A 23158-nucleotide genomic window follows, 5' to 3' on the forward strand; every position below is an offset into this window, starting at 1 on the left:
CAGGGCATCCTCAGAGTTTGTCATTGGAAGGAGAAGATTGTATGTGTGTGTGTAGAATTTTGACAGCAGAAACAGAAGGCTTTAAATAACTGTACCTGGCAATTTAGTCTGTCTGCTAAGTGGCATGAACAATCAGTGCTAACTTCCTAACCTTGAGTGCTGGTGTGACGTTCACCATGAGGGACAGGAATCTTGTTATTAGGGTTGGAATTGAAGGATATGGGTGGGGAGTGGGGGGCACTTTTTCTTCTTTAGCCTCCTGTCAGGTTCATTGCCCACTGCCTGTTTAACTGGGCCCTCACGTCACCTCTCCTTTGACCTTTGAGTTCTTTGGGGGCTGCATTCAGTCTCCGCTCAGGCCCCGGGGTCTTCACCACTGTCTTATGGGTTTTTTTTTTTTTTTCTGAATCACCCACGTTATTTCTTTTTCTTGTTCTCTTTCCCTTAAAGTTGTATTTTGTATCATTTTCTTGGAGGGGGGAGCTTTGTTGGAAAATCAAAGTCCACCTTCTGATCAGTCCTGAGGACTCTGGAGTGAAGTTCCCCCCACGTGGACTCCAGCTCCCTGCTTTTTGTTCATTGTCAGTCATTTCACGGTAATTTAGAGAGGTTCCACTCGCCCTCCCTGGGAGCACAGACATATACCTCGGACACAAGTGAAGGAGAACTCCGAAGAGCATCTCCTTCGGTCACCAGCGCAGGGGCCAGATGGCGGCCCTGAGAGCAGGAGCCAGTCCCGCGATTCTGTCTTTGGGTACCCACAGTGCTCACTTTAGCTGGCGTTTTCCATGCCTCTGTGTGCCAGGCCTTGAGCTGGGGGCTCTCTTAGACTGCATCTCAGTTGTTACAGTCCTGGGAGATCAGAGTGACTGGTGCTTGTTTCATAAATGGGAACGTCAAGCTGAGGACACTGGAAGACATTCACACGGCTGTTAAATGGCTGGGCTGTGATTCCCGCTGGGGTCCCACGGAATCCAACTCGAGTGTTCTTTCCACATCTCAAGGCCCTTGAGGACATGACGCTTCTATGTGGGACGTAACATACAGTTTTCCACGGGGGCTGAGGTTCTTCTGCTTTTTCAGTGGCTGTCAGACAGGTGTCCCGCCAGCCCAGAGGCGTATCAGGGCACAGTCTTTCGGAACTGACACCCATCTGTGGCTCCCCCCCCCCCCAACTTGTTGCTCTGGCTGGTGGTCCCCTCCCTCGGCCTCCGAGCTCGCTGTGTGCCGTTCAGCCCCAGTGCCGGCTCCCCGGCTGCCCTCCACGCGCATCTCCTCCCCTGCCTGTTCTCAGCCGCTGGCTTTCTCGGAGCAGGTGGGCACCTCTGTTCCGGGGGAGCACGGCAGAATCATCCCCCCGCCCCAGGAGATGCTGATCCCCCTCCTGCAACCCGCACACTCCCGGGAAGAATTACCAAGGTGGTGGACAGTTGTCCTGACAGTCGATCCGGGCCCCTTCGCTGTGCAGGGAGGTCAGGGAGGACAAAATCGTCAGAGAGGTCGCTGACTCCCCCAGCCTGTCTCTCCCTCCCTGTGTGTCTGTGGCAGTGGATTCGGGTCCCTGACATAGCAAAGAGGCCTGCGTGTCAGACTCAGTGGTCTTAAGCTCTGATGCTCTCGGATGGTCCCACGAGGTTCATATTCTTCCTCTTGTTTCCGGTGCTTTGCCAGCGGGGCTCTTCGTGCTGTCACCGCCCCCGGGTGCCACCACTGCTTCTGTCACTGCTGGTCTTGTCACACCCCTGGCAGTGTCTCCTCGGCCTCAGCTGTCCGGGTCCACAAAGTGGGGCCCCTGGATTCACGTTTGGAGCCCAAAGACGTAGCCTGGCTTTTTCACTTGTAGGAGGCATTCCACTGAAGAGCATGGAGCAGGTTTCTACGTGACCCAGGCTGACAGGGTTTTGGGTCCAGTGCAGGGTCACCCTGGAGGACTTCCCTCACTTCCCCTGACTCGTCCTCTGAGCTCAGATGCGCAAATTTCCAGTGCCTCTGCGCAGGATGAGCTTCCTCTCTTTCTGGAGCCTCCATTCCCCCTCAGAAATGAAGACAACCTTCCTCTCGCCTCGAATCTCAGTGTCCTTCTCGGGAAGCTTAGGTGGTTTCCCGAAAAAAGCAGTCTGCACTGAAATGCCAGAAATCCTGGTAAACTAGCCATGCAAGTTTGTGTTCCCCCCTCTCTGGAGTCTCTCTGTTCCACTAGCAGTTAGAGGAGACGTTCTGGAAGATGAGGAGTTGGGGTTTATTTTAATCCCAGACTCCCTGGGTGAGACCCCTCAGAGCCTGGCACAGTTCCTTAGGAGAGCAGGCCTCCTTAAATGCATCTTGCTAGAGAAGGTGATTCCTCATTTGCATGCCTGTAACCCCTCACGTCGTTTTGCAAACTGGTGCCAGTGATAACAAAACCAGTAAGTGACAGCAGATTCATTGCTACCCCTGAGAAACCCCTGTGCTGTGGCCGTTCATCTTGGCTTGCTTGACCTTGTTGGTTAAGTCAGAGAAATGGATCAGAAAAGAGGGAAATTGGAGCCAAGAGCAAGAAGGACTCACAGCTGGTGAGATTACTTGGCTTTAAAAAAGAAAGAAAAAGCCACATCCAGAAAACAGAAAGGAAATTGGCAGAGTAGAGCAATGATGTTGATGAGACGAGAGGAAGTGTTATTTCCTCCGTCTCACTGGGCGGCAGGGTGTCTGTGAAGTCACAGCGATGTCCCAGGTTTGCAGGGGATGTTTGGCTGTGTCATCGCTCCATTCTGTGGGCTGGGACTTGGATCTGCTCCTCCCGCTGGTCCGCTCCCTGGACCAGGTCCCTCTGTCCGTCCGAGGTGTTGGCTGGTTAGCAGGAGGAGTCCTGTGTCACCATCTGTTGCAGGCGACCAGAGCACATCTCGGCATGTTAGCTAGAGAGTGAGGTTTTATTTATTTAAAAAAATTTTAATGGATGTACTGGGGATTGAGCCCAGGACCTAGTGCATGCTAAGCATGCGCACTACCACAAGCATGCGCACTACCACTGAGCTTCGCACCAAGTGCGCATTTTAAAAATCGTGAGTACCGGGGGATGACTTCTGTTCTAACCCAGTATCACAGGGTTCATTCTCGTTTTTTCTTTTCTGTGCTTGTAACTCCCTTCTGTGACAGAAAGAAGCCTGACTGTCAGTGTTTCTACTATGTTTACGTATTTGATCAGTTCCTCTGTGTGTAAACCCATCTCCACCTTCTCCCACGTGGACGTCCTCCTCGGCTCTGAGGGCCCGTGAGAGTCCGCCACCCCGAGTGCTGGGTGGATGCCCCACTCCCCCCACGCAGACTCTGGTGCCCCATGCGGGCCCTGCACCCCCACAGGGATGCCCACCTTGTTCTGCCCAGGCTTCAACATGCGGTGCCCATCTGGCCCCTACGTGGATCCCCCCGCCACTCACGCCTTTGCAGATGCCTGAGTTGCCCCGTCCTACCTAAGAGCTCAGGGCTCAGTTCAGGATGGGAAGCAAAAGGGCCAAGATAGGTCTGATTGATTCTGTCTCCCATTCACCAGTGTTTTACTTTTTTCAATCTTCTCCCAGCGGGGGATGATACTGTCGGCTCATTTGCTGCCGCCCAAGATTGAAATGCCTTTGAGTGTTTGCCTTCCCTCCCCCAGTTCCTGGCTACTCCCAGCTCAGTCATGAGCAACTCCTCTTGATTCAGAATCTGTCCTGCGTCTTTTCATCTCTCCCCATCGTCACTGCACCTGCCAGTCTCCTCCCTGGGGTCCTCCCTCCACTGTCCATCCTCAGAGAGCAGCCAGGACGATCTTTTGAAATTGCGAGGCGTGATGTCATTTGGAACCTTGCAGCGGCTTCCACTGTGCTTAGGGTAAAACCCCAGGTCCTCCCAGGCCCAAGATACCTATATATTGGGTTGATGTTAGTATCGCCAGGGGAACTTTTTAGAAGCCCTAAGCCTGGGTCCAGTTAAATCAGGATATTTGTGGATGTGGCCCAGACATCAGTGTTTTCTATCCACTAGGCAGCCAGGGCTGAGAATCATGCCTCCCTCTGGCCACCTTCTTACTGCTGTCTCCCTTTCATGACTGGTTCCATTTATCTTCTCAGAGTGGCAGTTCCTTGGTCACATTATCTAAGGTAATGTCCCAGGTTACTAACTGTTTTCTGCCAGGTACCACTCCCCTAGAGTGCGTCTTCCTTGCGCCGTCATTGTCTGAGATCATCATATATACATTTCACATTAGACTATAGTCTTCACAGTCACTCTTGCTTCCCAGTGCCCCATGGCATCTAAACTCATGCTTAATAAACATTTGTTGAGTGGTTGCCTGTAGAAGGGGCAAAGCGCCAAGTAAGGGACCTGTCCGATGGGAGCCGGAAAGCATGCAGTCGCCGGAGATGCGTTTGGACCAGTGAGGGGAAATGGAGCTGGTGATAGAATCTTGGCTGATGGAGATGATCTGAGAAACCAGATAAAAGCCAGCAGCTTTGACCATGGAATTACGAACTCTCTGATATTTTTAAGTTGGAGGGGACAGATTTGTATTCTGAATTGGGGCAGTCCCAGGAAAACAGAAATGACTTGTTTCCCCAGTGGAAGAGCAGCCTTTAGCACAGAATCACTTGATGCTCCCTGTGGTTGCTGGAAACTTACTTCAGAGAGTGTGGTTTCCCCTGCAGGTAGGTGAGGCTACTCCTTTGGAATAACCAGCCCCCACTGTCCCCTTCATTTTAATAATGTGCTCACTTAAGAAAGCATCTGAGGGACACTATGAACTCATCTACAAAACAGAAACAGACTCGCAGACATAGGAAACAATCTTATGGTTACTGGGGAAAGGGGATGGGAAGGGATAAATTTGGGAGATTTACAAACACTATATATAAAAATAGATTTTTAAAAAGTTTCTGCTGTATAGTGCAGGGAACTATGTTCCGTATCTTGAAATAACCTTTAATAAAAAAGTATGAAAACAAATATATGTATGTATACACATGACTGGGACATTGTGCTGTACACCAGAAATTGACACAGTGTGACTGATGATACTTCAATTAAAAAAAAAAAAAGAAAGCATCTGAGATTCTGACCCATTCACATTCCAGTGATTATAACTGCCTGTTTATATGCATTAAGAAGCCAGTAGCACGCCATATTTACCTGCAATTAGCTTGCTTTAAATATTGGAGTTAATTGGAAAACTATGATCTTGCTTGTGTCACAACCCCAGTTTGTAATGTGGAAATGAGCAAATGTACTCTTGGACTACGACCGTATCCCTTGCATTGGTTAGCAACTGAATTTGCAGAGTCCTAACCCTACGTAATTACAACTCTAGAAGTGGTATTCTGCTGCTGCCTAACGCCAAGGAACGCGAGCGCTCACTTCTGTGAAATTCTGCGTGGTCATCTTGAGCCTTTAGATCAGAGTTATTATGCACAGACCCCAGTTCTGGAGAAGATGGAGGAGGTTAAAAAAAAAAAAGATAGTATTCAAAAATGACAGGTTTTGGAAGCTGAATTCTGTGATGAATGGTGGTGCAAAAACACTGTTTACACATGGACAGATAAATTCCCTTCTGAAAGTGGGGCAAGTCTGGGTTGTAACATCTTGGCTTTATAGGACAGAGAGAGATGAGAACTGCTTGGAAGAGAGTAAGGTATTGTTTCTCAGATGGCCTCCCCCTCCCCATCCTGGGATGAAGTGGAAGCCATTTAGTCATGCAAAAGCCATTTGGACATGTCAGCAGACCCAAGCAAGTGCGAATCGATGGTCAGGACTCTTGAGATTTGAGAGAAATGTTTGGCGTGGTTTCAGCTGGATCTCTTGTGCATTTTAGCATCCTAAATCAGGAGCAGTGTTTCCTATTCAGATATCTTTTCCTCAACCGTGAGCCTTGATGCAAACCTGTAACTGATTCACAGCATAATACCTCATTCTTCCCCGAAAAAAAAAAAAAAAAAAAGCAAAATCCTTAAAAAATTGTTGACTACCGACAGTTTAAAATTTGTGAAAATATTAATAAATCTGTGCTCAAAGAAGGTAAATTCAACTTTCTACTTGTAACGTGTTCAAAATAGATTGTGTGTCCAGTTCGGGATGGTTTTCATAGAACAGATTACAGGGGAGTTCTAGAACGCTGTTAGCAGGTGCCTGCAGTTTTAATTACAGCTTCCGTCTGCTCACTGTGTGTGTGTGGTTGCTTCGCACACCTGGACCGCTCCCAACAGGGTGTACTTGGGCATGATGGCCGCGCTGATGCCTCAGGGGTGTGAGGAATGAGGAAAATTATTACAGTGAGTTACGTATGGTGGCTATTCAGTAAATGTTTGGTATAAAATACCTGTTTATGGACAAATTAAATTGTGTACTCCTCTATAAGATAGGGGGTGGGGGACAGACATAGCTCTGTGTGTCTTTATTGCAATCGTAAAGAAGTTGAAGTCTTTAGTGAAAGCCTCATTATGCAATGTGGGAGGCATGTATAGTATTGCCAAGAATTGTTTACAATGTTTTATTGTTTGTTTCAGTTTCTTTTTAGGTAATATATATATTATTTTTATATAAGATTTGCTACTGCAGTTAAAATTGTTCCAGAATATTGATTCTTAACCTGGAATCGTGGAAGGGAGGGAAGTAAGGGTGGGGAGGAAGGCGAGAAAGAATATGTATAAATTATTTTAAAATACCTAATTGAATAGTATAAGGGGTAACTTGCCAAATGTATATAGATGGGTGAAAGTTCATATTCGTTCAGGCAAGAATACTTACGGAATGACTGTAAGGTGTAAGATGTTAAGATGTTGGGCTGCCTCCTGTCTTGTCTTTTCGCTCTGTCCTTTCTCCGAAGGAGTAGAGGGTGAGGCGTGGTTCTAAGTGAATTTTTAATCTTTTAGTTATGCAGTGATTAAAGCTCTGAAATAGATCTAGATTTTTATTGTGTAGTAAAGCAGAATGCTCCTATTGTCTGCTAATTGTGTCCTGGATTCCATCCCAGGATTCTAACACAACTTGTGGGTGTGTGTTGCGAATGTCTTTATGTGCTCACAGATAACCTGAAGGATTTTTGTGTTCTCTTCTGTCCCGACAGGTTGGTACAGAGGATATACCCTCCAGAATAAGTCTAAAAAGGTATGGCATATCGCGCAGTTTTTTAGTTTGAAATCTGCCTGCTAGCTCTGTGCTGTGCTATCTGACCCCATTCTCTGCTGTCTGCTATCCCCAGACCTCATTTGCGTTCTCTGACTGGCTGCTCTTTAGATTTGAAAGCAAATCCTCTGATCTCACCGTTAGGTAAGGCAGTGCGAGTCCCACCGGCCCCGTTTCCCACCCGGCAACTCGAGGATAAAGGCCAGAGGCGAACTGGACACACTGGGCGGGGCCTTTCAGGCTTCCTGCCCCCGGGCCCTCAGGCTGAGCCGAGCGGGGTCCTGGGACGCGGCTGGAGTTGGCAGTCTGTTCCAGGGAAGGATGCTGGCTTCTCCCAGGGCTGAAATCCCGAACTCGAGGGTCTCCCCGTGAGCACTTGACTCTTTCTTTCATTGTAAAATGGATAAACTGGAGCAGTGGGTTTTAAACTGTGAAACTCACATGAAATCAATACCGTGGGTTATAGCCAGCATTTTCTCGAAAACAAAACTGAAAAATAGAAAAGAAAATGGAGTGCCATGCTCAGTACTGTTTTGTGAAACTTTTGTTTTAGGTATATATTTTACAGTATGTTGGGTATTTTGAATTCTCTTTTGTGACAGTAGTCCTGGGTGGCTGTCTCCTGGTGGCTAAATAGTGAAAAATACTGACCTTCAATGGGTTCCTTTTCCCAGTGCCAAAGCCACGAACGATCACGCTAAAGAAAATCTATGGGTTATGTTAATACCCCTTCAGTTGATTTTAGGTCAGGTCAGCGCTTTTCCTGTGATGCAGCTGGCTGGGGCCCGCACAGCGCATCAGCCATTCCTTTTGAAAGAACCAAGTTGGTAGGGCCGTCCTGGTTCACAGTTAGGTCACATGCAAAATAGTGAATTAGGAGGGCTGAGCGAAGACATGTCAGAATTTGTCACGAGCTGAGTTAAAAACAAAAAAACAAAACATCCCCAGTTTTTACTCTTCACATATTGCACAGGACAGAAGGGACCCTGGGGCAGGAAAACACCTTTCTGTAAGCTGGAGGCCACTGAAAGCCAGGACTGCCCTAGTCAAGCTTTCTAGGTTGTTGACTCTCAGACCACACTCAACATTTGCTCATGTATGTGTATATGCACACACTTTATTAACTCTGACAGTTTAATAATCTGCCACGATAAAGGAGTGTTTGTTTTTCATGCGAGAATCAACTCCCACAATTTGGGCCCTTTTATCCCTCCCCACATCCTGTTGCTGAATTTTTCGACCCACAGTTAGATTCTTGTGTCTTCATTTGCAGCTGAATTCTAGTGAAAATAATTATACGTTATTTGATTACATGAATAATCTCTTGTGGACTTTAGTTTCTCCAGGCCTTCATATAAGGACCTAAGATGACAGATGTTCTGACATGAATGAGAACGTGATAGGGCTAAAGCCAAGACCTTTCCTTCTGAGATGCTGCTGCTTTTTTTTTTTCTGTTTTTAAAATTGAAGTATAGTCAATTACAATGTGTCAGTTTCTGGTACTTCTTAACAAGAATACATGTTTACGACCTCTCCTTCTTCTTGGTTGGGATTTAACCCCATCGATGTTTATTTTACTTAAAATTATGAAAGTGGTAGTCATTTTTCAAAGCATGATTGGCGTTAACAATTTTGAAGTTCTACATTTATTACAGAGCAACAATACTTAGGTCACTTAATTACCAATCCTTTAAAAAATTTTTTTAAAACATAAAACTCCACTCTCAGATAAGATCACGTGAATTTAAAGAGCACACAGAAGTTTTTACTTTTTATTACGATTATTGTTTATTATGATTATGATTATGATTTAGTGGAAGTACTGGGGGTTGAACCCCAGACCTCATGCATGCTAAGCATTTGCTCTATCACTGAGCTATTCTCATCCCCTTCAGAATTTTTTATTTTTAACTGCTGAGTGTGAATTGCAGTGAAACAAGGTCCCAGACCACAGTTTTCCCTTGCAGAGAGTCTGTGGTTTGTAAGGCTCTTTTCTCAAGCATCTTTAAGGCATCCTGGGATGTCCTAAAACATCAGAATTCATGTGTTGTCTGCTTTGGAAAGTGGATAGATGGAGTGATTTGCTAGGGTCTGCATGACAGGGTCTCCATTATTTTTTCAAATTTTTTTTTTGGTGTTTATTTTCTTACAATCCTCACTTAAACTTAAACCTCACCCTTGAGAAGAATTACTTCAGTAAGAGCTTTTCTTAGTTCTTGAAGATTAAACTTTGTGATTCAATGAAATAATAGGACAAACAGGGGCTCTGCATTTACTTCTTGATTTTTACGTTGAAATATCTTCCTGGTGGAAAGATCCAGGAAAAAACGGGAACTCAGAGCTCAGCTTTGACACCCCTTCATTAAGAGATCCAGCCTGTTTGGAATGCTCTCCTAATGGGGTTTCCTTGTTTACCAGGCTTTAGGGGAATAGGTATTTGAAAGGCCTATTGTTTTAATGGAGATTTTTGGTGTCATTTACAAGCAGACCTAGCCATTTAGACTGGTGATGAAATGAGCTAGTGGTTTTACAAATTGAAGAAGCCAAGAGCTTTGCAGAAACCGATTATTGATCTTGGTAGGATTGTGGCAGTATGGATAAGGACAATAGCTAGAAAGTCATTCATTCTTTTTTTTTTTCTTCCCCCCCTACTCAAATGAGTAGCCTGCATTGAGAAAGCAAAAGCAAAATTGCGAGAGAGGCTGTAAATCAGAAATGTATTGCCTGGGTTTATTCTGGCTTTCTGTGCCTACAGCCTTGGATTTATCAGAGCAATTAAAATGGCTGTAAGCCGACATGTGCTGTCATGGAAAGATGATGCCTACAGAGTGGTAACAGTGGAAATGCAACCAAATAAATACTCTCTTTAAAAAATTTTATTTATTTATTTGACTTGCAAGCAAATAATTTTTTTAATTGAAGTAGTAAGTTACATTGTGTCAATTTCTGGTGTACAGCACAATGTCTCAGTTATGTATCAAATAAATACTCTCTTAATATGAAAATCATTGTGTCTGTATACCCAGTATAAATGATCTGCTTATGATCTGCTGAGACATTCACAAAGTAAGCCATTTATGTTGCAAATGTTTCTGTTTTGGAATTCTCCCTGTTATTAGGAGGAGACCAGTCATCACATGATAGATGCATGAAAAAATTAATCAGTCCTTTATCTTCTTGATTTAAAACATCTACAAGGATATTTCTTTTAACCTGCAAATATGGCTCCTTATAACTGCTACTTCAAGTGGTTCGTTCTTACCCAATGCTCCACCTTTTTATGAGTTATGGACAATTTTTTTTTATTGTAGTAAAATATACTTAACAAAAAAGTCACTATTTTAAATGTTTTAAGACGTACAGTTCAGAGGTATTACATACGTTCACAGTGTTGTGCAGCTGTCACCGCTGTTCATTTCTAGAACATTTTCATTATTGCAAGCTGAAACTCTACGTGTTAACCACCAAGTCCCCATTCCTCCCTCACCCCCGCCCCTGGCAGCCCCCATCCTACTCTGTCTCTATGAATCTGACTGCATGAGGTCCTTCATACAAGTGGGGTCAGACAGTATTTGTCCTGTGTCTGGCTTGTTTCACTTAGCCTCCTGTCCTCAAGGTGAGCGCTGGACAGCTGTTGGGTTCTCCCTAAAGATGGTCATCAGCCAAACATTGGCCTCAGCTTAGCAAACAGAATAAACACCCAAATTTCCTGAGGCATCTTCAGGACCAACCTGGAGCTTCAGAACCCCAGAAGTCAGACCCCAAAGAAATGATATGCACATTGAATTTTGGGTTGAATTTAATTATTTGATTGGTTTTCCAAAGTCATTCTGAATCCTGTCCTTGTCTTGAAAGAGGTCAGTGTTACGTCGTCTCTGTGTGTGCCCTGGGATTTACCAGTGACAGGACTGGGGTAGCATTTTCTCTCTCGTATGCCCCCCGCCTGCCCCTTTCTCAGAGCAAGGAGGGGCAGGTACGTCTGTACTTGTGTTTTGGTTCTTCTTGCCTGGCGGGAAAGGAAGGCTGTTTTGCTTGTGACTCCAGCAGTGGCAGGATCCTCCCTGTCATCACCAGTGCTGGGAGCAGCTTAATCTCCAGTTTTCTTGCTGTTTCCTGTTTTATTGGCGAAGGATTAAAAGGGAGCAAGGAGAGAATTGTGCATGCTCAGATAAACATAGCACATGGAACGAGATACAAGAGCAGCCCTGGTTGAAATGCACTAGGTCTCTGGCTCTGAATGGCTTACGGATCACTGGGTGCACACGCATCTTTGACCCAGTCCCCCAGGGAGCAGAATGTCCCTCTCCCACCTTTGGGGTCAGCCTGCCGTGGCATCGAGCGTCTGCACGGTCATGGTCGCACCTTTACAGGTGCCAGGTGACGAGCCACTGAGCCCATGGTGCCTGTTAAACAGCATCCTCCCCTGCCTCTCCTGGTCTGGCAGGCAAAGGACCACAAACCGGGGAACAGCGGTGCCTTTTCCAGATGGCGCATTCTCTGTTTATTGATGAGCATATCACACAGTTGAACAACAGGAGCTTTTGGCTTTTAAGAAAACTCACACCCATGGCTTGCTTCCTGTTCGTTAGCTCCAATCTCCAGTCCTGCAGTTTCTACTGACCAGTCTCCAGGGTTTCTCCTACATCTTTCTCAGCGCTAGTTTTCCCAAAGGTGATGTCACCATACCCTACGAGGTCGGGTTGCCTCTTAGGGATATAGAATGGAGAGCAATTTGAGACTGGGAAGTGCTAAAAATAACCAGATAACTAGTCCTAATTGCTTTGGGTGCGTTTTGTTTAAGTGAAGTGCTGAGAGGCATTAGTCTAGAAAAATCAGTGTAATTCTACGGGCCATTCAGTACATGGCCCTCCATCTCACTAATTACACGAAGCCCTTTAAGGGAAGCATCTCTCGGTGGATGGGATCTGGACGGGTTTTAGGATCATCTCGCTGTCCAGCTCCTCACCATGATCGCAGGTGTGAGCTGACCCGGGCGTGTTTGCCTGGTCGTCTCTGAAGCGTTTATCTCACGCACCCTGAACCCCTGTCCTAACGCCTGCCTTTCCGGGGCTTCAGCCCTGCCTTGGTTTCGGTAGCCAGGCCATGCCACTAATGACGTCCTTCCACCCTGACTGCCAGCTGCAGCCGTTGTGCTGGTGGCCTGCCACCTCCCCAGCTCATTCTTGCTGCTGCTTCTGCTCTTGACTTTGGGCTGAGATTTTTTTTTTTTTAAACGCCGTGTAACCCAAGCTCTTCTCTCTGCAGGGGATTTTCCCCGAAACGTATATCCATCTGAAAGAGGCGACTGTGGAGGACCGCGGGTAAGTTCTAGGGGAGGAAGACCCCTAACGGGTGAGGAGGATGTGAAACAGCATTAAAGACTTTATGAGGTCTTGAAATAGTGCCCCTGCGTTAGTGGTTTCCTCTCATCGGTTCCACGTCTCAGGTGAGAGAGGAAGGAATAAACACCTTTTCGTGACATAATTCCTTCTTCTGTCTTCTCGTTTTATGCTTGTTCCTCCCTGGCATCCTTTCCCAGAGCAGTCAGGACGGAGGATGAATGAACAGGGAGGGGCCTTTACCTTCCTCTTGCACTAGGTGTTCAGCGATCGCGTGCACGCGCTTGTGTGTGCACACGCACGACCATTTGATGCTCTTTTGCCTTTAAGACCTGAGAGCCCCCTGTTTGGGAACCTTGGGTGACAGGTGAGCAGGCTGCCCACTGTGCTGTTCAGCTCTGAACCTTGGACGAGGTACTTGGCCTCAGTGCCCCTGGGGCTTTCCCCCTGCACAGGGAAAACAGATCTGGCCCTATGTTGGTCATGAGTTCGATGTGAAATTATGACATAATGTGTGTGAACGTGCTTTGCCGATAAAACCCATGAAGTTCTGGGTATCCTTGTTTCTTACTCACCTTCCCATTTGTCCTGGGAACTACTGTCTCTCTGATGGCTCAGAAGAGTGAGACACTTGGCCAGAAGTGGGGGCGAGGCCACTTGACAGGTGAGAAGGCAGGCAGGAGAGTTAAGGAGGGAGTAATGAGAGCCTGGAGCAGCCCCGGAATCCCAGGGCCGTTAGGGGGTAGAGCGCCTCATGGCTGCAGAGAGCATTCTCAGCCAGAAGTTGCGCACCTGTGTTTTATAGATGAGAGTTGGAGATGTGCCCAAGTTCACACCGAATCAGGACTGAAAACCAGGGGTCCTCCCTTCCTGGAGAATCTTCTCTCCGATGGACCGTTCCCGGGCAGCCTCCAGTGTCACTAGCCACAGCCACGTTGGTGGAAAGGCCGGGTGGGGGTATGTTCCCAAGAACTAGGGTTGCCAGGTAAAGCCAGTGCAGAATGCCTGGTTAAATTTGAAATTCAGATAACAACAAGCCATTTTTTTCAAGAAAGTGTGTCCCAGGTATTTCATGAGACATCCTTACAGTTAAAAATTATTTTAACCTGTTGGAAATCCAAACCTAGCTGGACAGCTTGCTTTCTATTTAGGTCTGATGACCCCGCCAATAATCCCCATTCGTTTGCTAGCTCTCACTCCCTCCTTGTCTCCTTTTGCTAATTGTAAAAATACCAGACAGGATTTATGGGAATGAATGTCAGGTCTCCCTTGTTGGAAGTCTCCTGGGAGTCAGTGGGGGTTTCAGTATATATACATTTTCTGGGCAGTGACGCAGCAGATGAGAGGCAAAGCTAGTACCATTGCAGAAGAGGGCCCTGCCTCGATCCCACCCGCAGGTCCCGTGTGAGATGACAAGCCCCAGGACCCTTGTGCTGTGAACACGTCTCCACCCACCTTCCCCATTAAAATGGCTGCTTGGCAGAACCAGCTAAAGTACTGGACTTGGGCTGCTATCCCTGGGAGTTGCTGAAGCCAGCCTGGTATTGGAGGCTGCTGGAAAGATGCCAAATGGGGAGATGGAGGCTGGGTTCTGGACCATTCCACCGCAGAAACTGAGTTCATTTTGAGAATTGGGGTGTTTTCAGCTCTTTTCTCTTTTCTCAGGTTCTTAGATGTGATAAGAGTCCCTACCGAAACCTGCCCTAAGCAGACAAGTTATGCTTTGTTTCAAGCCCCCAGCAGCCCCGTTCCCATCTTTGAGTATTGGGGATCATGACCTCCATCTCAATAAATGCAGCGGTGAGTGCCCAGAGTGAAGGGAGTGTCTGTCTGTTCTCTTTAGGCAGCACGAGACGGTGATTCCTGGGGAGCTCCCCCTGGTGCAGGAGCTCACCTCGACGCTGCGAGAATGGGCTGTCATCTGGCGCAAGCTCTACGTGGTGAGTTGATCCCTGGGGCTTGGAGCCGGCGGCGTTCTTCCTGGGCCCTCAGCCTGTCTGTTCTGCTGCAAGGGGTTGGCCTTTTGTTAGCTCTCTGCATGGAGGGGGGTGCGTCTCACCTGGACAGGGCGATGGCTGACAACCAGCAGATTCCCATGGTCCTGGAGCAGGGTTCTTGATGATGTGGGCAGTGGAGGAAGTGGGCATAACCATCAGGACAGTGTTTTCCGATCTGATACGCTGATCGCGATCCTGTAAGGATAATTACAGCTGCAAACACGTCATCCCGACTAAGTGCCGGCAACTATTAATCCTCACAACACTCCTATAAAGTAGGTGCAATTGTTACCAGTTTATCAATGGGGAAATGGGAGGTCATGGTCTTAGCCTCTCTGTGTATCCCAGTGAATAGACATTTGTTATTGGTTTCAGTTCTCAGCCACACGAGGGCTGCCATGAGGGTGGCATTTTCTGCCTTGGTCAGCGGAAACTTAAGCCGTGTTGAACCATGCTCTGAAGAGTCTTCTTTTTGAGGCCAATTCATAGTCTTGTTTCTCCCAACAATGGTTAGACGCCAGAATGCTAATAAGATATGCCAGGATCAGTGGGAAATCACACAAGAACCAGCACATTCTCTCCCTGATGAACCATAATCACATGCTTTGTGTGTGGGTTTGCAACCAAGACAAGGTAAATCTAGCATTTGGTAATTATCAGACTGAGGACACCTGGGGCAGCCACCTTGCAGGAGGCCAAGAGCACTGAGACTCTGGTGGCAGCAAGCCTGCACCCCTGTCCACTTCAGGAAGCTCCTTGCTCGACTTTGGAGTGCACGGTCACTGGTTTCTAAAGTTCCTTCTTTCCTGGAGGCCTTGCAGATAAGCACCTCTAGGTCTTGCCTTCTGTAAGCGTCTTCCAGGCTTCGGGGACTGCCCAGGACTTCTGCTGGGTGTAACTTCCTTGCCCGACGTGTGAATGAGGTTGGTGAGGTAAGGGACTTTAACTCGATGCCTGGGGGCCAGTCTCTTTCCTTATGTGGCTTTGCTCATCTAAGTTTTTGTTCAGTCCGTGTTGATTCTGCATTTTAACTGTCAAAAGCCAATCGTAATAAGTAACTGGGAGCACCTCACTCGAGACCCTCCATACTAGAAACAGGAATCAAAACTCTTTCTAGCATAACTTCTAAGACATAGTGTAAGATGCTTCGTTTCCCAGGGCTGTGTGGTTTCCCAGGATGGGTCAGAGCAGTAGATGTCACCAACCCCTTCCATGGAAAAGCACATTGTTCTTCTCTGCCTGCCCATGCTTCAAAGCCCCAGTGAAGTCTTTCTTCTTCACAATGTGTCTTCTATACATTGCCAACCCATAATGTTTCCTTCTGGATTACAGGAACACTTAACTGCTGAACCCATCATCTGGTCCCCTGGGCTGTGTCTTGTAATGCAAGTGATCTTTTGATCTCTTTATGTTTAATCGAGGAGAGAGCTAACCTGTAAGTTCTTAAATCACGGGCTGGAGGAGGAGAGAGATGCTGTTTAAAGCCGTTTGGCCTACATCCATCATCCTGTCCTTCTGTTGAAAGCACTCTCTGGTTCCGGTTAATTGATTGGTTAGTGATAGATGTAACAAGGTTGATGGATGGGTTAGCTCCTTAACACATTGTTTCTGGAAATCGGTAGGTGGTGAAATGTATTAGCTAATAAGTGCTGGGAAATGAGATTTTCATGGTTGTAATATACAAGAGGGGGGGGGTGAAGGAGCTACCGTTTTTTCTTGCTAAAACACAACTGTGCTTAGTTCATTATCTGTGTCTAATATGTGTCCACGGGCAATTGTACCAAGTCCCCTGTTGACTGGAAGTGAGAACTGAGTGAGCCAGGGAGGAAGAAATGTGATTCATGCATTTGGGTTCCCAAATCTCAGTAGTTGAACGGTGATAAGCTTTGGTTGAGGATTTCCTACGTGGAGGTTCCACTCTTTAACAGCAGGATTAGATTTTGAGTTTAAAACAAAATGCACCCTCCTCTTGGAGGGCAGCACATTTCCCATCTTAATTTTGACATCTCATAACATAATTTTGTTATTTGCGAGTATTTAGAAATGTCTTACAGCTGCTGTCGGCTGACTAAAAGACCCTCGTGGTGGGGATCTGAGTCAGTCGATGGGGCTGAGAGTCTGCTGCTGCTTTTAATGAAGGCTCACCCATTAAGAAATCATCCACTTACAATGGAAATTGTGGCTCTCCGCCGTTCTTCCCTACCCCTTCTCAAAGCGCTGACAGTTCCCTCCAGGCAGAATTTCTGAACTGCTTTCTCAAAAATGTGTCTGTCAAGGTAGCAAGCCTTACATACAAGGCTTCACTGGGGGGAAAGTAAAAGAAGCCCAAATCTGTAGCTTTCAGTCCCCACCCCACCCCCCGCCTTGACTCACACATGCGCGTGCACACACACGCGCGTGCATGTGCACACACACACTCACTTAGCAGTGTTTGTTTTCTGATTCCGTGTGTGAGTTCCTGCAGTCTGTGTAAAGATAAACACAGATTTTACTCGTGCATATCAATACTCACATCTCCCATGCATTTTCTCCCACAGATTATGAAGCCAGGCTTTCTGCTTGGTGACTTTGAAGGGCCTCTTGGAACCTCCCCATTTCTCTCCACCCTCGTTAGTTCTCTTCTCTCCAGTCTTGAGTTCATGAGAAATTTATGAGGTTGATCTAAAGTCCTGAGTGAGGGGAAGATGTGGTCCACTAACCAGATAAGCCCAGCCCCGCAGACGCCGGTAATTATTCTGGAAAAGAAAGGTACTTGTAGAGCTCTGATTTCTTTTTAGCAGCAGACTGCAACCTTGTGAAACTACCATAAATGTGTCGTAGAGGGGATGGGGGGTGGCTGTGCTGAGGAGAGGGGATCCCCCCCCCCCCCAGTCCAGAGTAGAAAGAAGAAACGGAGACTCCCACACGCTCCTTTTTTTTCTCTTTGTTGTATTAGATTTTTAAAAAAATTTTTGGAAGGGGAGGTAATTAGGTTTGTTTATTTATTTTAATGGCGGTACTGAGGACCAAACCCAGGACCTTGCACATGCTGAGCCCACGCTCTACCACTGAGCTATACCCTCCCCTCTACGTTAATATTATTTATTGACTTTTCATTTAATGGTTTTTCCCAGCGGATGTTGGCCTCCTGCTCTGGGGAAGAAACAAGCTCAGGAGACGGACAGGGGACTCGAACTTAGGAAGCGTGGTCTCACGTCCTGACCCCGCCCTAGCCGACTCTGGTCTCGGGCAAAGCGCTTGAAATGTCCATACGTCTGCTGGATTTTGCCCCTCTGTAGAAGTGCTGTGAAGTCCGCCTCGTTGACTCCATAGAGTCGTGAGGGTACGAGCAGTGGCGGTGGCCGTGAAGCCACGGTGCAGACAGGCCCCCGCGGGCTCTGCGCACGTGAGCCCGGGAGACCTGACGCCGCCTTCGCTGCAAGCAGCAGCCGCCCTGGACCGCTTGGCCGTGGCTCAGTGCCCCTCTGACCCGACGCGGAAACTCTGCAGCTCCATCTGTGTCCACCCTTCCATCCAAGGCCACTTCCTTTGTCATGTGTTGTCATAGCAGGTGGAGTGGCCTTGACTACTCAGTAACCAGGCTGCCTGTTCCACCCCCTGGAGACTGAGCCTCCTTAGCTTAGGTTCAAGTCCAGGAGGCGTGGATCATTCCAGAACCACAAGGGGAAGCACGCCAGGGCAGCGTGTAAATTCCCTGCAGTTTCGGATGCGCTTTGCCTCCTGCAGCTCCATTGACTGGGTGTGTTTTGAGGGCTTGACCGGAGACGCAGGGGACGCTGGGAAGGAGGAGGTGGTGGCCGGGTGAGGTGGCTAAATTGGATATGGGGGTCAGTCAGGTGGGTGATGCTTAAATTCTGACCTGCTCCCTTCCTTGGCATGTAGTTATAGTCAGAAACAACTTACAAACCCGGTAATAGTTACTGCAGACAAACAAACTGGAACAGAAAAACGCAGATTCTGTAGGCAGGGATTTTGGTTCAGGGTGTGCCGCCAGCCGACTGATCCTGCAGCCTACGGCAAGCCCTTTGACCTCCGAGGTTTTTCTTTCCTCAGCTGCTGTGGTGGTGGCAGGCATTACCCACGCCTTGCAGATCTGCTGTGGAATTCAACAGGTCATCTGTGTAAGGCTCCTAGGACAGTGCCTGCATGTCATCGTCAAAATGGGACAGCTCCTGACTGTCCCCTTATGGCGCTGCTTCACGGAAGAGCTGATTGATGACGAACAGCGTCAGAGGAGGAACTAGATGAATGTGGACTTTCGCCCTGAGGTGGTTGAAGGGGTCGCACACTGGTCCTCCAGCTGGGGCTCGGGTGGGCTCCCTTCCAGCCCTAGAGTTACTGAGCTACGCTAGGTGGAGAGTATATACGTATTCCATCCTCTCTTTGCTGCTGCCTCGCAGGATCTTAGGGTTTTCCTCAGCCTGGGAAGGTGGATCCAGTGAGCTGAACTCCGGCTGCTTTTTCTGCTAACAGCACATCTCTCTGCTTGCACGCGAGGATTCTCAGCAAGGGCGGATGCCGGTGTGTTGATTTAAAAATGTGCTTGGATGGATATCGTATCTAAGTTTACCTCTCCAGTGACAACCCAGTGATACTTTCTGAATATGCACAAATCTCTATCCCCACGTCCTAGTTATCCTCTTTTCTGAACTAAAAATCAGGTCTTGGAAAGTGACACGTTCGGGTATATTTGTGGGGACGTTGGGACAAGAATTTTCAGAAGAGGGGCTGTCCTGGAAGTTCTGAGATGTTCAGTCGTCAACAGTGTCCTCTCGAACATCTCACCCCGAGGTTAAGTTCAGTGCTGTTTCCCTGCCTCCCAACGGGAGGAATGGTGTGGTGAGGTTTGGTCAGCCAGGCTGTTTTGTTGATATAAGTTTGGGAGACTGAACCTTGCCTTCTTACGGAAAAGAGATCGCAGAAGAGCCTGGGGGTGGAAGGTGGTTGGTACACCTTGTTGAATCTAGTGAACTTAATTGCCAAAATGCAGCTCATCGAGAGCACTGATACCCTCTCATTTAAAATTTGCCAGCAGAGCAAAACCTTGTGTGGGTCTATAGTTCCATAAAAATCTAGGGCAGAAAAAGGACCCATAACTGAGGTGGGGGTGGGGGAACTTGCCAGACACAATGAATCGCTCTTTCTTCCTATCTTGGCATATCCAGGCAGATTAAAGCAATTCAAGTCTAATCTTTTTAAACTGGTAGTTTTTCCTGGCTGCTGGGGCACATGCTCTGAAGTGTAATGAAGCTGGCCTCATGCTTAAAACCGGCATCTGATCGCTTATTACCAAGGACAGAAATTCCCACAGAGAGCTTCATCCTGGTGTCAGGGCATTGCAGCCGTGAGTTGCAAGCCCTCCCTGGGTGCCTGCTTCTCATGGGAGGCCGGAGGAGACGTGGAGATGCCTGGAACGGGGCAGACGGGGTGCTTTGGGTGTTTTTCCAGTTTTGTTTTTCTCTGATTTTTGGTGCCTGGCTTGCAGGATTTCTTGCATTACTTCCAGAGGTAAAAGCTGTCTTTTACTGAGATTTTTCCCTTTAAAATCAAGCTTTTGCTCATCAGGCAAATCTTTTTCTGGCAGAGAGAAAAGGCACTAGGTGGAGAGGAAGACTGGCAGGGCCCATGTGTCCTCCCAGAGCTCAGAGGGTCAGTGCAGCAAGGACGCAAGGACCAAGAAACCATTCGGGATCCCAGGAGTTAGAGAGATACATGGAAGAGACATGAGATGAATTGTGAAGAAAGCTATAATTGGGGGAAATTTGATACAGAGCCACCCCACTGTGTGAGTCCATCAGGGGTGAGATGGTTGGAGTCAGATACAGCTAATCAGGAAGTTGCTTGGAGGAGTAATTGAGTTTTATGTTTCAACCGTAGACTCGACGTCGCTTATCCTTTGGATGGAGCCTAGTGCTGGCCCCCTTATTCTGCAGATGCGTCTCCCAGAGAGAGTAATTTGCTCAAAGTCCCTTAGCACGTTGTGATAGAATTAGCGATAGAAGCCAAGTCCCCATACTTTCAGCAGAGAACTTTTACATGGAAGAGGAAAGGCTGGTGAACAGAGGAAGTACTGGTTCTCTAGCAGAGAGAGAAATGAGGTGGAGGACCAGAGAAGAGGCTTTTGACTGTGGTCTGCTTTCGTTGGGAAGGAAAGTAAAGACTAGAATCCAGGTTTTCTGACACTCGGTAGGGTGATGCCGTGGTCACAGTGGCCCCCAGAACGTGTAAGTTACTCAGTGGATTGAGTAATTGAAGGTATTGAAGGCAAAGCTGTTTTTTTCTCTTGCCACTTTGTTTTTTATCTCTATACATTCTTTAAAAAAAAAAAAAAAGATAGACACCCACAGTAGAAATATAAAAAAATGAGACCTCTAAGATCTCCAAGTAGAAAAGCAGGAGAAATTCTAAGCAGATGCAGGAAGACCTTTACTGCCTGGTTAGAAGAATATTTAGATTTCTGTTTTCTGTAGCTGTTCCTCAAATTGAAACCAGAGTGTTATTTTAAGTTGCTGCTGTCAAATTCTGTTTTTTGGTTGCCCCTGTGTCCCAGGCTTGGGCTGACTTCTGCAGAAAGGACCAAAGAAATTATTACATACATTCTCTGCCCTTCTAAATGATGTGACAGTGGCTGCTGGTGTAAAAAGACTGGGATTACCGAGGGCTGGAGATGGCAGGGAAGGCACCTTGCCCTGGGCAGGCTGGGGCGTAACGGGGGAGAAGATGGCTTGGCTCCTGGCGTTACGGGAAGGCTTTCTTTTCTCCTCACCTGTCCTCATTCGCTTCCCCAGGAACAAAGTGTCAGGGGCCAGTGCCACACAGAACATCTGCTTAGAGCAGCCTCAGAAATGTGGCGGCAACAGCCATTTCCGTAAAGTCAGTGGGGAAATTGCTTCCCTTGGCGTGTTGCAGCCTGTCTGTTCAGAATTAATTTGGCACAGTGAGCCAGGGAAGAATGGCCATCTTCAGTCCTTCTTTGGGGGAACTTCTGGCAACCCAGGCTGATATGGACAGGCAGTAATTAAATTGCCTTGGGTGGTGTCTAATATAATTGAGACCAAGAACTTCTGAATGCGCACCCCAGACAAAGCGCTGTCTCTCAGGGAGGGTCCCCTGAGTTTTGGAGCGTTTTCTTTGCGTATTATGTGACCCAATATCTTAATTAAAATGAGAAAACATTGGGGGGAAAAATCAACTAGGAACAGACAAATGGCTTGCAAGAAAGGAAAAAAAGATCCCTTTCTGCTTAGCAGCTTTGAAAGGCAAAATTTTATGGGCTTAATCTCTCAGTTTGAAAGACAAGGAGTTGGAAACATTTTATACAGAATTGAATGAAGAAAAAGCAGGGTGTTTTTTTTTTTTAACCTTTGCTTTTCTGAAATGGGATTGTTTTTTAAGTTATTTTTCTGCTTTCTCTAAAGATTGGCTGATGAGAAGGAGGCAACTCAGAAAATGCTAAAGGCATTAAATGTAGGTGGCTTTGCAGTTCTCATCTGCTTTTCGTGTTCTGTATTTTTCAGATCAGTGGTGTTAAGAGAGGGTGAGGCAAAAAACACAAATGAGTTCTTTGTCTCTTTGTGTTTTCACTGAACCTTGAACTTCTCGTGGGGCTCTTAGCACATCTGCTTGTGCCACTGCAGCCTCCGCTGTCCCTGCTCCTGAGCTGAGCGTGTTTCCCTCCATGACTATTTTGTTCAGGATTATCTTAGAAATTTTGAGCCCTGATTCCTGTGGAATAACATCACTAAAGAACATGCCTTACAGCCATCGGCAGCCTCTTTGTGTGGCCTTTTTTTTTTTTCATTGTTTTTATAGCAGATCCTAATACTTCATATCATTTTAGAAGTTTATGGCTATATAAATATATCTTGACTTTTTGCCAATAAATAAAAAAGAAGTGTTTCATAGTATATAGGGGGAGATAGTGTGTATTTGTATATCAAAAGGGATACACAAAACTTTCCCCGGACCTTTCTGTCTAAAGCGACCTCCTCGCCGCTTATCCCACTGACCTATTTCCTTGTATTTTTTATAATCTGAAACTATCTTGTGTGTCTGTACATGTATATGTATTATATATCATTATGTGAATATTATATATGATATTGATGAGGTATATTGTTTACACATAATGTATATACGTTTATTTTGTATATTTTCATATATTTACCTACATATGTATAAAAGTTTACTTATGGCTGCCTTGCCCCTTCTAGAATGGGCAGGAACTTTATTTCCAGCACATAGCAGATGCTTATTGACTGTTTTTGTTTGTTTTGTTTTGTTTTGTTTAACAGAATGAATCAGTCAGTCTTTTAGACAGAACCGAGATCATCATGGCATGCACATCAAGTATTAGACTTTTAAAATGACTGAGGCTCAAATAATTCAGTGGGTCATAAGTGTAATTTAGTTCAGTTACGGGAAGTCCTTCCTGAAGCCCTGAATAATGGTTTAATTATTCTAGATCTGACACTTTTCGAGATGGTTTAACAGTTTTATGCGGATTTTAAAATAATATTGCATGCTCTATTTTTGATTATCCCTTATCTCTGAAATTACAGTTCTTTCTCCATCCATATCTCGTGGACGCAGTACATTTCACAGAGTGCCTACTCTGTATCAGCGCCTATGAATACAAAACAGAACAACCTCCTTGTCCTGTGGGTTCTTGCCATCTAATGGGAGACT

General features: G+C 46.7%; 1 protein-coding gene across 1 annotated transcript in view; it reads left to right on the forward strand.

Annotated features, from left to right (window-relative positions):
* Positions 1-23158, forward strand: part of DOCK5 (dedicator of cytokinesis 5) — a 176548-nt gene that overhangs the window by 55316 nt on the left and 98074 nt on the right. Inside the window, exons 3-5 of the mRNA XM_031442198.2 lie at positions 7076-7116; positions 12400-12455; positions 14317-14413. Of these exons, the coding sequence (XP_031298058.2) occupies positions 7076-7116; positions 12400-12455; positions 14317-14413 (194 nt within the window). The remainder of the gene's footprint in view (positions 1-7075; positions 7117-12399; positions 12456-14316; positions 14414-23158) is intronic.

Source organism: Camelus dromedarius, chromosome 36, assembly GCF_036321535.1.
Source record: "Camelus dromedarius isolate mCamDro1 chromosome 36, mCamDro1.pat, whole genome shotgun sequence".
NCBI lineage: Eukaryota > Metazoa > Chordata > Mammalia > Artiodactyla > Camelidae > Camelus > Camelus dromedarius.